The sequence below is a fragment of the Mustelus asterias genome, chromosome 7 (assembly GCF_964213995.1).
Source record: "Mustelus asterias chromosome 7, sMusAst1.hap1.1, whole genome shotgun sequence".
Taxonomy (NCBI): domain Eukaryota; kingdom Metazoa; phylum Chordata; class Chondrichthyes; order Carcharhiniformes; family Triakidae; genus Mustelus; species Mustelus asterias.
Window position 1 is genome coordinate 74,144,075 of NC_135807.1, and position 15,658 is coordinate 74,159,732.

The 15,658-nt window shown below is 42.1% G+C and overlaps 1 protein-coding gene across 2 annotated transcripts in view; it reads left to right on the plus strand.

The window, feature by feature from the left end:
• The first annotated feature begins 342 nt into the window (after positions 1 to 342).
• adhfe1 (alcohol dehydrogenase iron containing 1) overlaps positions 343 to 15,658 on the plus strand; it is a 62,855-nt gene continuing 47,539 nt past the window's right edge. For both annotated transcript variants that reach the window (XR_013498327.1, XM_078216275.1), the window contains exons 1-4: positions 343 to 411; positions 5,187 to 5,224; positions 9,813 to 9,856; positions 10,865 to 10,918. Coding sequence is in view for 1 of the 2 variants with exons in the window: in XM_078216275.1 (XP_078072401.1) it covers positions 359 to 411; positions 5,187 to 5,224; positions 9,813 to 9,856; positions 10,865 to 10,918 (189 nt within the window). In the remaining variant the exon portion in view is untranslated. The remainder of the gene's footprint in view (positions 412 to 5,186; positions 5,225 to 9,812; positions 9,857 to 10,864; positions 10,919 to 15,658) is intronic.

Genomic DNA, 15,658 nt, shown 5'->3' on the forward strand with positions numbered 1-15,658 from the left:
TGATTACCCAAGATAGTATTTAGTATTTGTTTTATTTGATTCTTGTTCAGTAGAAGTTTTCAGCCTTTTGGGTTTATTTCGTTTTACAGATTTCAGCTGAGGTCATAATATATAGTTAAAAGGAAATTTGTGATAGGGTACAGGGAAAGAGAAGATAATTCTTTAGGAGAAAGAAAACTCCTAAGAGCTGGTACAGATGGGCTGAATGGCCTTCTTCTGTGCTGTCAGATTCTATGTTTTTGTTTGGTATTAATGACTGGATATCAATAAATGCTGATGAAATTTTGGAAATACTAGAGTAAGGTTGAACATATGTTCAGTTATTCCATATCCCATAGTTCTTCACTGTGTAAAAGTCATGGCCGGTCGGGAAAGGATTGTGCACTTGTTGAAGCAGCTGCGACAGGCGTCGTAAGTGACCGAGACCAAACCAATGACTGAATGGAAGGGATCGATCTTTCCGGCTGACTTATGGGCAGTTGTTGGCCGATCAGTGTGGCCGGGATCAGGGTGGTCAATGTCAGTGTGCTCTGGGTGTTGGTTGACAGCCAGCGGTCCAGCCCCGTTCCAAGCAGGGACAGCCAGACCTTGAGCCGCTGCTGTGGGCACTAGAGGACATTGCAGCCACTGTGGATAGATGTCAGTCCCCGAATCTTATTGTGTAATTTCGCTCCGATTGTTGGTGCCGCCCCCGCCCGCCGCACCTGCAGTGTCAATGCAGCAACCTCTAATGTAGAAGGAAACGACTGGCTCCACATTTAATTCGGGCCTTATGTGCAAGAAACTAGCCAATGCCGATGAACCCACAGCATGTGTACTGTATATGTGTATATTAAAATCCACAGTAGATTATTTTACCAGAAGGTCAAGCAACCATTTTAAATCTTTAATTGATCGATTTTCTTTCATTCAAATACCATTGGTGAAAAGTCATGACCAGCTCTTTGGAGGGATTTTTAAAAATTTGTTCAAGGGCTGTGGGCATCATTGACTAGGCTGACATTTCTTGCCCATCCCTAATTGGTGGTGAGCCACCTTCTTGAACTGCTGCAGTCCCTGAGGTGTAGGTACACCCACAGTGCTGTTAGGGAGGGAGTTCCAGGATTTTGACCCAGCGCCAACAAAGAGACGGCGATATATTTCCAAGTCAGGATGGTGACTCTTGGTAACTCTTTTTCGGTTAGCGCAATCTTGATGGGCTAAATGGCCTCCTTCAATGCTGAAATTTTCCATGTTTTGATGTGTTTGCTTTGTAAATAATGAAAAGTCACTCACAGCTTTGCAGTGTCGTGCAAAGCAATTTCAGTTAACAATGACCCTGAAGCTATAATGTGAAAATGGACGGTGGGGGGCGGGGGGGAGGGGGGGGGGAGTGAGGGGAAGAGAGAGCATTGGTGCTCAGGGTGTATCAGCCTCCTTTCACCTCCCACCACTTCTGAAATTTCTGCAATTTCTATTAGACCACTTCTTTTGAGATGAGGTGCATTTACATAGACTAGAGTGTAAAACATGGAAACAAATAATTTAACCCAATCAGATCATGCAAGAGGTTTTGTGGGACAATGTGTAGCATCCCTGCCTCTGAACCAAAAGCCTAGGTTTCAAGTCATACTCCAGGACTTGACGGCCACATCAGAAGCATTCATAACGTGGCCAAACAGGTTAATTATCAACTCGTAAATCCTTCCAATCACCTGTGGCAGGCAGTAAGAGCAGGAAAGTCTCCTGGTCAGCCATGCTTGATGTGTAGTGGCACCCCTCAAGCTATAGCCTCTAACGACATGTTCCTGCAAAACTATCTTTAGAAACAGATGTAAGCATGTGTTTTGTTTGCCTCAAGCACATCTAGGCCTGGGGAGAGAATCAAGAAGATTATTGTTGATCTTCCACACCAGCCTTTCCTAACCCTTTTTTGCTAATTCCATCTGCATAACCATCTATTCCTTGTTCTTTTATATGGTTATCTAGCTTTCCCCTTAAATGCATCTATAATATTCATCTCATCTACTTTCTTTAGGCGTGAGTTCCACATTATAACCACTCTTTAGATAACGACGTTTCACCTGAATTTCCCATTGAATATTTCAGTGACTCTGATTTTGGAGCCCCACTCCCAGGTTTGAGCATATTCTCTACATATACCCTATCAATCCCTTTCATAGACCCTCTATCAGGTCGCCATTCAACCTTGTCTTTTCCAGAGAAAAGATCTCCAGCCTGTTCAGTCTTTCCTGCAGATATAATCACTGATTTATAGTATTGTCCTTGTAAATCCATGTGCAGCTCCCTCAGTGCATCCGTATCCCTTTAGTAATACGGTGACTGGAATACTTTAAACATGATCCAACCAGCTTTGTATACAAGCTTAATGTAACTTTTCTGCTTTTCAGTTCTGTCCCTGTGGAAATGAGCCCCAGTATTTGGGTTGTTTTTTAATAGCCTCATTGGCTTGTGTTGTTATTTTTAGCTGTTGTGTATCTGTGTTCCTAGATCACTTTATTCTGCTAGCTCATTTAGATTCAAATTTTCCATTTGTGGCCTTCTTACCAAAATGCACCATGTCACATGTATCTGTATCAAACTTAATTTGCCCCATTCTGCAAGATTAATAATGTCTTTTATTTTGTCTTAGTCTTTCTGAGTTTTAACCATATCTCCCAATTTAGGTTTGGATTTTATTCGGGGGCCATATTATTTGCTCACCGCACTGGAAGCAAATTCAGTCAGAAAAGGGACGACTTTAAATAAGATAAAGGCAAATTACTGCAGATGCTGGAATCTGAAACAAAAACAGAAAATGCTGGAAAATCTCAGTATGTCTGACAGCATCTGTGGAGAGAGAATAGAGCCAACGTTTCAAGTCAGAATGACCCTTCGTCAGAGCTCTGCAGTGACACCGTGCTTAGGTAGACTTAACAAGCTACGGGTGGGACTTCTGCCCTTTGATCATATATTTTTTTTTGCGGTTAGATGGAAGGACACAAACAACAATTCTGATAGACTGGGTAACATTAGACTGCAGTGCCTTTAAAAATGCCTCACTTCGATCTTCCACCTCAATCATTTAATGCTTCTCCATCCTAATGCCAATTGCATTTACCACTTTGCCTAGAGTTTGGAGAAGTCCTCTAGCCCCATCCGCATTCCTTCAGGTAAAAACCAGCACTCAATTATCCAGTGGAATAGGATTAATTAAGAGCTGTCAGACAATCTGATTGGGAAGCAACTCTTGCAGGTCCAGAAGAGAGCAATGGGTGCTGCTGGGTGTGGAAGGAGGCCCACAAAAAGTGGAATGCAGTCTGGTTCTGACTGGAAACTGGAATCAAATGCGACTTCTTGGAAGAAAATGTCTAGCCGTGCTTCACCTCGGAGTTGTGTGGACGTTTACACCTGATTTACATGGTTGAGTGTTGATGCAATTGGAAAGTGTGGTGCACTAGTACTGAACTTGTCGTGTAAATGCACCCTAAGGGTCAGATTTCCATCTTCAGACGGACGCAGGAATGGCTTAGGGAAAGTAAAACTAGGTTTTTTGGCAGCGAATTTCAATTTGCAGTGCCTATTTCTGTGCGGTCTTTTTGCAGGTTGGGAAGGCCTTGAGTGTGAATCCCACACGCACACACCTCCTGAGGTTGAGGTTGCCATTGTGAGGACTATGAGAAATCTGAATTTCCTTCCCAACGTTATCTTCATGTCCTGGTGCAGGTTTTGGAAGCCCTAAAAACCCTACAAAGTTTGAGAATTCATGACCACTAAGGGAAGCTTTTAGAGGCGTCAGGAACATTTTAACAACTAAGGGTTGAATGTTTAACACTTTCAAACATCACTATTACATACTGTATTGTAATATGGAAGTATTTTTAATGCAGTGGTTGATCATGGGGCTCTGTCCTGCAGAGTCAAGTTGACCATTACATTGGCCACTATTGTGTAAACGTTGACATGCATTACAGTACTTTTTTCCAATGAAGAATGTGCCGTAATTAATTCAAAACTGCAGAAAGATATGCTGGGAAACTTTGTATTATGTTTTGAGGTGTGGTTTAAATGTCCAGAGAGTTCCAGCTTTGGAAAAATGACACTGGTGCTGAGTTTAAAAAAACTAAGCACCTGTTCCACTCCATTGACTACCAGCATTCTGCCTTGAAGTGAAATATCAACTGCAGCTTAAAAAAGCTGATCTGATTTTTCCGTTTCAATGGACATTTCCCAGGGTTTGTTATTGCAGCTGAGCCCATTATGAACATTTGGTTGGATTTCAAACGGTCCAGAATCACTTATTGTGGTTCATATTTTAATCAACAGTTTTAGAGGTTATTAAAGGATGATATTTCTTTAATGTGGTAAGTAGATGAGTGTTTGTTTCTACAATAGATTAACCACTTGTGGGGATTTTCATTTTTGAATGGCTTTTATGAATGAGAGTTTTTACAGCGTGAAGTGTATATTACAGCTCTATGAGATTGTTAGAAGTTTAATTTTTTAATGTCCATTTCAAAGATATCCTGAGGTCTGCCCTTCGTGGCTACTGAGTGAACGGCTATGGAGAATACATGGGAAGCATTGAAGGGGGCTTTGGGGGATATGAAGGGGCATAAATGTGAAGGGACATAGACTGGGTGTGGAGGCATGGAAGGGGCATTGGCATATGGGATACATGGAAGGGACATGAAGAGTGTGAGGGAGAATGGGCTGGCATGAAGGCATGGTAAGTATGAAGTGACATGGGGATTTGAGGTGGAGTGTGGATGGGTAGAGGGGAGAGGTGGGCTGGTGAGAGTGTGAGGGGTGAGTGTTAGCGGGCATAAAAACTATGTCCCCGTGAAATGAGGCAAGCTTCTAACCAGTCCACCTAGGCACCTGCATTCTTCCAATCTTGAATCGGGACTCAGAAAAGCTATTCTCTGCCTGTCATGTCTCCAGAAGGTGAAAATATGAGGGGTACGGGCAGAGATGATGGGCTTGGGTTTCCAAAGTCAGATAATGGGACAACTTGCATTTCTCAAGCCCCACATGAAAATCCAGCCCAAACACAGCAACTCAAATGTTGAAAAGTATTTGACACATTTTAAATGCCGTACGATGATTTAAGAATGATTATTAACTGCAGCAGTTTTTTGTAAATGGTTTTTTATGTCAGGTAGAAAAAAGTAGTATGATTTAAATATCTTTTGTTTTGTGTCTAGATGTCGGTGTCCTGCTCATTCTCACACTTACTCACAAGGTAATACTCTTATTATGAGAATGTTGTTAATTGTTGACCAAAGAATACAACCTGATAGTAAATAATCCTTTCTCAGATTAAATAATCCTAGTTAAAATGTACTTCAGCAATCAACTAGAAAACTATAGCATGGTTAAAACACAGGCAGATGCCTAAGGATCCACTGATGAGTACAAAAGCATAACATTGTACAAGTGACTGTGCACAGTGAATGACTGAATCCATATTAAGTGAAGTATACAGTTCTAAGAATTTTTGTGTATCTGATTAAACTGCAAGTGGAGTTTGATGTTTTAACTGCTGCAAAGTTTGGTAAAAGTCATTTGCAATTTTCTGTGGTGGTAGAAAGTGAAACTGACAGCCCATTATAATGCAAATATCATAACCTCCAAATATAAAATTGGATTTAGACATAAATTTTGCAACTTTGAAGAAAATAGAGTACCAACAATTTTTGTGCACTATAGTCTGCTTCCTGCTGTTGAAATTTTGGAGTGTAATTTTTTAGGTGAAAACTCCAATTATTGTTACTCACCTGCACCTATTTTTGTGAGTCAGATTCAAGTGCAGATCTATATTGTAATTTAAAATGTCCCCATGTATTTAGCAGGCATCTGATATCACAGGGATTTAAAATTGGTTAATCTCTCCAAAACTGTAAGAAACCTCACAACACCAGGTTAAAGTCCAACAGGTTTATTTGGAATCACAAGCTTTCGGAGCACTGCTCCTTCATCAGGTGAGTGGAGGTAGGTTCACAAGCACGGCATGTGCGTGTTTGTGAACTCTCCAAAACTGTTGATTGTTAGTGAATATAAGTGGCAAACATCAAATTTCTTACACCTTTATCTGCACATCTGACCTTCTTCCGCTGGGAAAAAGATACAGAAATCTGAGGTCATGTACCAACCGACTCAAGAACAGCTTCTCCCCTGCTGCCATCAGACCTTTGAATAGACCTACCTCGCATTAAATTGATCTTTCTCGACACCCTAGCTATGGCTGTAACGCTACATTCTGCACTCTCTCCTTTCCTTCTCTATAAATGGTATGCTTTGTCTGTATAGTGCAAGAAACAATACTTTTCACTGTATATGAGTACATGTGATAATAATAAATCAAATCAAATCAAAATCTGTTAGAGTTAGTTACTGTACTGTAGGAACATTCTATACAGTCTGACCAGTTAATGTAAGTTATTGTGCAATAGAAACATTCTATACAATCTGGCCAGTTAGTGTGAGTTACTGTAATGTAGGAACATTCTATACAGTCTGGCGAGTTAGTGTGAGTTACTGTAATGTAGGAACATTCTATACAGTCTGGCCAGTTAGTGTGAGCTACTTACTGTAGGAACGTTCTATACAGTCTGGAGAGTTAGTGTGAGTTACTGTACTGTAGGAACATTCTATACAATCTGGCGAGTTAGTGTGAGTTACTGTACTGTAGGAACATTCTATATAGTCTGGCCAGTTAGTGTGAGTTACTGTACTGTAGGAACATTCTATACAGTCTGGCCAGTTAGTGTGAGTTACTGTACTGTAGGAACATTCTATACAGTCTGGCCAGTTAGTGTGAGTTACTGTACTGTAGGAACATTCTATATAGTCTGGTCAGTTAGTGTGAGTTACTGTACTGCAGGAACATTCTATATAGTCTGGCCAGTTAGTGTGAGTTACTGTACTGTAGGAACATTCTATACAGTCTGGCCAGTTAGTGTGAGTTACTGTACTGTAGGAACATTCTATATAGTCTGGTCAGTTAGTGTGAGTTACAGTACTGCAGGAACATTCTATACAGTCTGGTCAGTTAGTGTGAGTTACTGTACTGTAGGAACATTCTATACAATCTGGTCAGTTAGTGTGAGTTACTGTACTGTAGGAACATTCTATACAATCTGGTCAGTTAGTGTGAGTTACTGTACTGCAGGAACATTCTATACAATCTGGCGAGTTAGTGTGAGTTACTGTACTGTAGGAACATTCTATACAATCTGGCGAGTTAGTGTGAGTTACTGTACTGTAGGAACATTCTATACAATCTGGCGAGTTAGTGTGAGTTACTGTACTGTAGGAACATTCTATACAATCTGGTCAGTTAGTGTGAGTTACTGTACTGTAGGAACATTCTATACAATCTGGTCAGTTAGTGTGAGTTACTGTACTGTAGGAACATTCTATACAATCTGGCCAGTTAGTGTGAGTTACTGTACTGCAGGAACATTCTATACAGTCTGGCCAGTTAGTGTGAGTTACTGTACTGTAGGAACATTCTATACAGTCTGGCCAGTTAGTGTGAGTTACTGTACTGTAGGAACATTCTATACAGTCTGGCCAGTTAGTGTGAGTTACTGTACTGTAGGAACATTCTATACAATCTGGCGAGTTAGTGTGAGTTACTGTACTGTAGGAACATTCTATACAGTCTGGCCAGTTAGTGTGAGTTACTGTACTGTAGGAACATTCTATACAGTCTGGCCAGTTAGTGTGAGTTACTGTACTGCAGGAACATTCTATACAGTCTGGCCAGTTAGTGTGAGTTACTGTACTGTAGGAACATTCTATACAATCTGGCGAGTTAGTGTGAGTTACTGTACTGTAGGAACATTCTATACAATCTGGTCAGTTAGTGTGAGTTACTGTACTGTAGGAACATTCTATACAATCTGGCGAGTTAGTGTGAGTTACTGTACTGTAGGAACATTCTATACAATCTGGTCAGTTAGTGTGAGTTACTGTACTGTAGGAACATTCTATACAATCTGGCCAGTTAGTGTGAGTTACTGTACTGTAGGAACATTCTATACAATCTGGCGAGTTAGTGTGAGTTACTGTACTGTAGGAACATTCTATACAGTCTGGTCAGTTAGTGTGAGTTACTGTACTGTAGGAACATTCTATACAATCTGGTCAGTTAGTATGAGTTACTGTACTGTAGGAACATTCTATACAATCTGGTCAGTTAGTGTGCGTTACTGTACTGTAGGAACGTTCTATACAATCTGGCGAGTTAGTGTGAGTTACTGTACTGTAGGAACATTCTATACAATCTGGCGAGTTAGTGTGAGTTACTGTACTGCAGGAACATTCTATATAGTCTGGTCAGTTAGTGTGAGTTACTGTACTGTAGGAACATTCTATACAGTCTGGTCAGTTAGTGTGAGTTACTGTACTGCAGGAATATTCTATACAGTCTGGCGAGTTAGTGTGAGTTACTGTAATGTAGGAACATTCTATACAGTCTGGTCAGTTAGTGTGAGTTACTGTACTGTAGGAACATTCTATACAATCTGGTCAGTTAGTGTGAGTTACTGTACTGTAGGAACATTCTATATAGTCTGGTCAGTTAGTGTGAGTTACTGTACTGTAGGAACATTCTATACAATCTGGCGAGTTAGTGTGAGTTACTGTACTGTAGGAACATTCTATACAATCTGGCGAGTTAGTGTGAGTTACTGTACTGCAGAAACATTCTATATAGTCTGGTCAGTTAGTGTGAGTTACTGTACTGTAGGAACATTCTATACAATCTGGCCAGTTAGTGTGAGTTACTGTACTGTAGGAACATTCTATACAATCTGGCGAGTTAGTGTGAGTTACTGTACTGTAGGAACATTCTATACAATCTGGTCAGTTAGTGTGAGTTACTGTACTGTAGGAACATTCTATACAATCTGGCCAGTTAGTGTGAGTTACTGTACTGTAGGAACATTCTATACAATCTGGCGAGTTAGTGTGAGTTACTGTACTGTAGGAACATTCTATACAGTCTGGTCAGTTAGTGTGAGTTACTGTACTGTAGGAACATTCTATACAATCTGGTCAGTTAGTGTGAGTTACTGTACTGTAGGAACATTCTATACAATCTGGTCAGTTAGTGTGAGTTACTGTACTGTAGGAACGTTCTATACAATCTGGCGAGTTAGTGTGAGTTACTGTACTGTAGGAACATTCTATACAATCTGGCGAGTTAGTGTGAGTTACTGTACTGCAGGAACATTCTATATAGTCTGGTCAGTTAGTGTGAGTTACTGTACTGTAGGAACATTCTATACAGTCTGGTCAGTTAGTGTGAGTTACTGTACTGCAGGAATATTCTATACAGTCTGGCGAGTTAGTGTGAGTTACTGTAATGTAGGAACATTCTATACAGTCTGGTCAGTTAGTGTGAGTTACTGTACTGTAGGAACATTCTATACAATCTGGTCAGTTAGTGTGAGTTACTGTACTGCAGGAACATTCTATATAGTCTGGTCAGTTAGTGTGAGTTACTGTACTGTAGGAACATTCTATACAATCTGGCGAGTTAGTGTGAGTTACTGTACTGTAGGAACATTCTATACAATCTGGCGAGTTAGTGTGAGTTACTGTACTGCAGAAACATTCTATATAGTCTGGTCAGTTAGTGTGGGTTACTGTACTGCAGGAACATTCTATATAGTCTGGTCAGTTAGTGTGAGCTACTGTACTGCAGGAATATTAAATTGACCAGTCAACTTAAATGGGTTGAAACCTAGAGGTTCTCATTTTTCTGCAGTAGTTATTGGAAGCTGTGAATGCATTTCAATATTGGTGTTTTTATATTCCAGCTCCAGGACATGTTACAACCAGAAAAACAGATTATGCTTTTGAGGTACAAATATTTCATTTAATGAGTTAATGGGGGAGTTTCTCTGACCTCGCTGCACCATTAGTAGATTGCGCAGCTCCTGGAGAATAGTCTGTGAGCAAAACAGTTTGCGAGTCTCCTGGCCCCTTCCTGATGGTGCGAACAGTTAGCATAAATAAAGTAATATTTAAATACGCATCGCCTGCTCAACTCCCAGCGCATGGAATTCATCAGCCTTCAGGCGCAGCGCGGGAATGGCAAGAACCACTACTTGTCTCCAACAGCAGAGACCTGGTACAATGGTCATGCCGGGAAGCTCGGAGGCCACTGAGGCTCCCGGATGGTCGGGGGCATGGCCGGGCAGTGCCCACCCGGCAGTGGCCATTAGGCACACCAGCGTTGCCTGTTGGACAAAGGCAAAGGGGTGGGATCTGAGTGAGGGCTATGATGGGGGGGCTATCTGGGGGAGGTCTGATAGGGAGTGCTATGCAGCGGGTCTGACAGGGAGGAGTTGGGCAGCGGTGGATCATGAAGGCAGCCATGATGGGGGGGCATGTCGGGGGTCAGGCAGGGGGACCATTTGGGAGGGTCCTTTTGCCCCAAGGCTGGTGACCCATGTTTGGGGATTGGGGAACATGCTGCCAATGGGGGAGTTCCTGATGTCCATGGAGGGGGAGAAGGGATTCTTCCATTGCACTGTGAGATTGGGACACCCTTCCGAAACAGTGCCCGAGTGCTCTGAAGCCAGACTCATTGGTGTGTTTAGGCCCCGCCTCCCAGTACCGGCACAAAACTCCCAACTCTCCAGAAAAGTGGACTGAATGTGGGAGGATTGCGATGCGGAGCATGCCTGAGAGACTGGTGCGGATTCTCATCGTTATGACACTTAGAGAAGTTTTTTGGGAGAATTCAGCCCCTGGTCTTTCACAACTTAATCATTTCATCAATCATAATGCAGAGAAAATTCTGAACATTATTCACAGTTTTTTTCCCCCAAGGCTGATAATCCTGTGGATGTTGGTTCTGTTTCAGATGGCCTGTTCAAACATTCGATATGGAGAAGGGGTGACTAATGAAGTTGGTATGGTAAGAGTTTGCCTCTGAAATTACATAATTAAAAGCCCTTTTTTGCATAGGATATGCAGCACAGACACAGGCCATTCAGCCCAACCTGTCCCTGCTGATGTTTATGCTCCACTTGAGTCTCCTTCTACCTTTCCTCATCTAAATCTCTGTGCTGCTTTAAATAATTGACTAGTTTCCGTTCATATGCATCTGTACTATTTGCTTCACTGACTCCCAGTGGTAGCAAGTTCTACATTCTTGCCACTATTTGGGTAAAAATGTTTCTTCTCAATTTCCCATTGGATTTCTTGGTGTCAATCTGACAATGCTGACCTCTAGATGTGCTTTACTTTAGAAAAGTCAACATCCTCATTCTTTCAAAAGCTTTCATAATTTAAATACCTCTATTTCTTCACCTCTCAGCCACCTTTTTCAGGAGAAAAGAGATCTAGCCTGTCAATCCTTGTCCTGTATCACATTGACCTGCACTGAACTTCATTTGACAATTGTTTGCCCATTCTGCAGGTCTATTCATGTCCTGGGGTAATTTATTACAGTGTCCTCAGTATTAACTATCCAGCCCCCTAATTTGGTGCAATCCACAAATTAAGAAATTGTGTTTGATTCCAAGGATACTATGTCCTTTTTGAGTTTGTTTAGTTTATTCAATATATCCCTTTTTTATTGGAAGAGCACCTATCTCATTGTCCTTCTCATCATTCACGTCTTGTCTACCTGCTCTAACTCCCTGGTAAATGCTGAAGCCAAATAATTCTTTAATATTTCTACTATATCCTGGCCATTACTTGTGGTATTATCCTGTCTCTCCCTTACTGATCCTATTCCTATCACAACCTTCCCTCTTTTGTTGATTCAGCTGTAAAATAATTTATTATTTTGTTTTAAGGTCCTTGATAATTTAACTTAATAGTTCTTCTTTCCCCTCCGAATTGTTTTTGTTTTACTTCTCCCCAAATCCTTTAGTATTCTGTCTTGTCCCGCACTCCTGTGCTCTCTATATACTTAATGTATGGCTCTTTCTAAGCTCCCAATGTTCCCCTATGTCTTTATCCATCCACAACATTCCACTAGTCATTTGTTTCTTTTCCCTTTCAATGGAATTTTTTTTTTGCCCTCCATTGAATAGTTTTAAATGTTTCCAATTTCAGCATCTTTGTTTGCTAATAATGTCGCCCGTTTTATCTTTCCAAGGTCTTTTCTCAGTCCCTCAAAATCAGCTTTTCTCCAATTCGTAAACTTGGTTTTTACCATACTTATGTCATTCTATCTCATCATTGTAATACATATTATATTATGGTCACTATTGCCTAGATGTTCCCCTACTTTTACTTCTCTTATCTGCTCTGGTTTATTCTCCATTACTGAATCCAATATTTCCCCTTGTTGAGATTTTGACATACTGCATTAGAACATAAGAACATAAGAACATAAGAAATAGGAGCAGGAGTAGGCCATCTAGCCCCTCGAGCCTGCCCCGCCATTCAATAAGATCATGGCTGATCTGACGTGGATCAGTACCACTTACCCGCCTGATCCCCATAACCCTTAATTCCCTTACCGCTCAGGAATCCATCCATCCGCGCTTTAAACATATTTAGCGAGGTAGCCTCCACCACCTCAGTGGGCAGAGAATTCCAGAGATTCACCACCCTCTGGGAGAAGAAGTTCCTCCTCAACTCTGTCTTAAACCGACCCCCCTTTATTTTGAGGCTGTGTCCTCTAGTTTTAACTTCCTTACTAAGTGGAAAGAATCTCTCCGCCTCCACCCTATCCAGCCCCCGCATTATCTTATAAGTCTCCATAAGATCCCCCCTCATCCTTCTAAACTCCAACGAGTACAAACCCAATCTCCTCAGCCTCTCCTCATAATCCAAACCCCTCATCTCCGGTATCAACCTGGTGAACCTTCTCTGCACTCCCTCCAATGCCAATATATCCTTCCTCATATAAGGGGACCAATACTGCACACAGTATTCCAGCTGCGGCCTCACCAATGCCCTGTACAGGTGCATCAAGACATCCCTGCTTTTATATTCTATCCCCCTCGCAATATAGGCCAACATCCCATTTGCCTTCTTGATCACCTGTTGTACCTGCAGACTGGGCTTTTGCGTCTCATGCACAAGGACCCCCAGGTCCCTTTGCACGGTAGCATGTTTTAATTTGTTTCCATTGAGATAGTAATCCCATTTGTTATTATTTCCTCCAAAGTGTATAACCTCGCATTTATCAACGTTATACTCCATTTGCCATATCCTCGCCCACTCACTCAGCCTGTCCAAATCTCTCTGCAGATCTTCTCCGTCCTCCACACGATTCACTTTTCCACTTATCTTTGTGTCGTCTGCAAACTTCGTTACCCTACACTCCGTCCCCTCCTCCAGATCATCTATATAAATGGTAAACAGTTGCGGCCCGAGTACCGATCCCTGCGGCACGCCACTAGTTACCTTCCTCCAAACGGAAAAACACCCATTTATTCCGACTCTTTGCTTCCTGTCGGATAGCCAGTCCCCAATCCACTTTAACACACTACCCCCAACTCCGTGTGCCCTAATCTTCTTCAGCAGCCTTTTATGGGGCACCTTATCAAACGCCTTTTGGAAATCCAAAAACACCGCATCCACCGGTTCTCCTCCATCAACCGCCCTAGTCACATCTTCATAAAAATCCAACATGTTCGTCAAGCACGACTTTCCCCTCATGAATCCATGCTGCGTCTGATTGATCGAACCATTTCTATCCAGATGCCCTGCTATCTCCTCCTTAATAATGGATTCCAGCATTTTCCCTACTACAGACGTTAAGCTGACCGGCCTATAGTTACCCGCCTTTTGTCTCCTTCCTTTTTTAAACAGCGGCGTAACATTAGCCGTTTTCCAATCAACCGGCACTACCCCAGAATGCAACGAGTTTTGATAAATAATCACTAACGCATCCACTATTACCTCTGACATTTCTTTCAATACCCTGGGATGCATTCCATCCGGACCCGGGGACTTGTCCACCTTCAGTCCCATTAGTCTACCCAGCACTGCCTCTCTGGTAACATTAATCGTATTAAGTATTTCTCCTGCTGCCAACCCTCTATCGTTAATATTTGGCAAACTATTTGTGTCCTCCACCGTGAAGACCGACACAAAAAACTTATTTAAAGACTCAGCCATATCCTCATTTCCCACTATTAACTCCCCCCTCTCGTCCTCCAAGGGTCCAACATTCACTCTAGCCACTCTATTCCTTTTTATATATTTATAAAAACTTTTACTATCATTTTTTATATTAATTGCGAGCCTAGCTTCATAGTCTATCCTTCCTTTCTTTATCGCTTTCTTAGTCTCTCTTTGTTGTTTCTTAAATTTTTCCCAATCACTTGTTTCTCCACTATTTTTGGCCACTCTGTACGCAGCTGTTTTTATTTTAATACTCTCCTTTATTTCCTTCGTTATCCACGGCTGGTTCTCCCTTTTCTTACAATCCTTGTTTTTTGCTGGAATATATTTTTGCTGAGAACTGAAAAGGATCTCCTTAAAAATCCTCCACTGTTCCTCAGCTATCCTACCTGCCAGCCTGCTCTCCCAGTCTACCTTAGCCAATTCATCCCTCATCCTATCATATTTCCCTCTGTTCAAACAGAGGACACTGGTTTGAGACCAAACTTTCTCCTCTTCCATCTGAATCAGAAATTCGACCATATTGTGGTCACTAGACCCAAGAGGGTCCTTCACAATAAGATCCTTAATTCTACCTACCTCGTTACACAATACCAGATCCAAAATAGCTCGTTCCCTCGTCGGTTCCGTAACATGCTGTTCAAGGAAACTATCCCGACAGCATTCTAAGAACTCTTCCTCCATTCCACCCTTACCGACTTGAGTCTGCCAGTCAATGTGCATGTTGAAGTCCCCCATGATTATTGCCGTTCCGTTTTTACACGCATCCCTTATCTGCTTGTTTATAGCCCTCCCTACCTCAACATTATTATTCGGGGGCCTATATACCACACCTACTAGTGTCTTTCTCCCTCTACTATTCCTCATCTCTACCCATAACGATTCCACGTTTTGTTCCTCAGAGCCTATGTCATCCCTCAGTACTACCCTGATATTATCTCTTATTAATAGCGCGACCCCACCACCTTTTCCTTCCTGTCTATTCTTCCTAAACGCCTGATACCCCTGGATATTCATCTCCCAGTCCTGGTCACCTTTCAGCCACGTTTCTGTAATGGCCACTAGATCGTACCCACTTGTGCTGATTTGCACCATCAACTCATTCACCTTGTTCCGAATGCTTCGTGCATTCAGGCAAAGTGTCCTTATTCCAGCTTTTATCTGAACCCGCTTTGATGAGTCGCGAACACCCTCTCCCTCTACTCCCTTATCTAAATTACCGCCTTCATTCACTTGCACCCTCTCCTCTACCATTAATTTTGTAATTCCCCTTACCCCTGCATCCTCCCCCCCATCAATTAGTTCCTTGATCCTAGTCAACTCTTCTAGCTCCCCTCCCCCCAACCTATCTAGTTTAAATTCTCCCCAGTAGCCTTAGCCAACCTACCGGCCAGGATATTGGTCCCCGTGTGATTCAAGTTCCACCCGTTTTTTGTATACAGATCACCCCTGCCCCTAAAGAGGTCCCAATGGTCCAGGAACCTGAATCCCTGCCCCCTGCACCAGTCCCTCAGCCACACATTCATCCTCCACCTCACTCCATTCCTGCCCTCACCTTCCCGTGGCA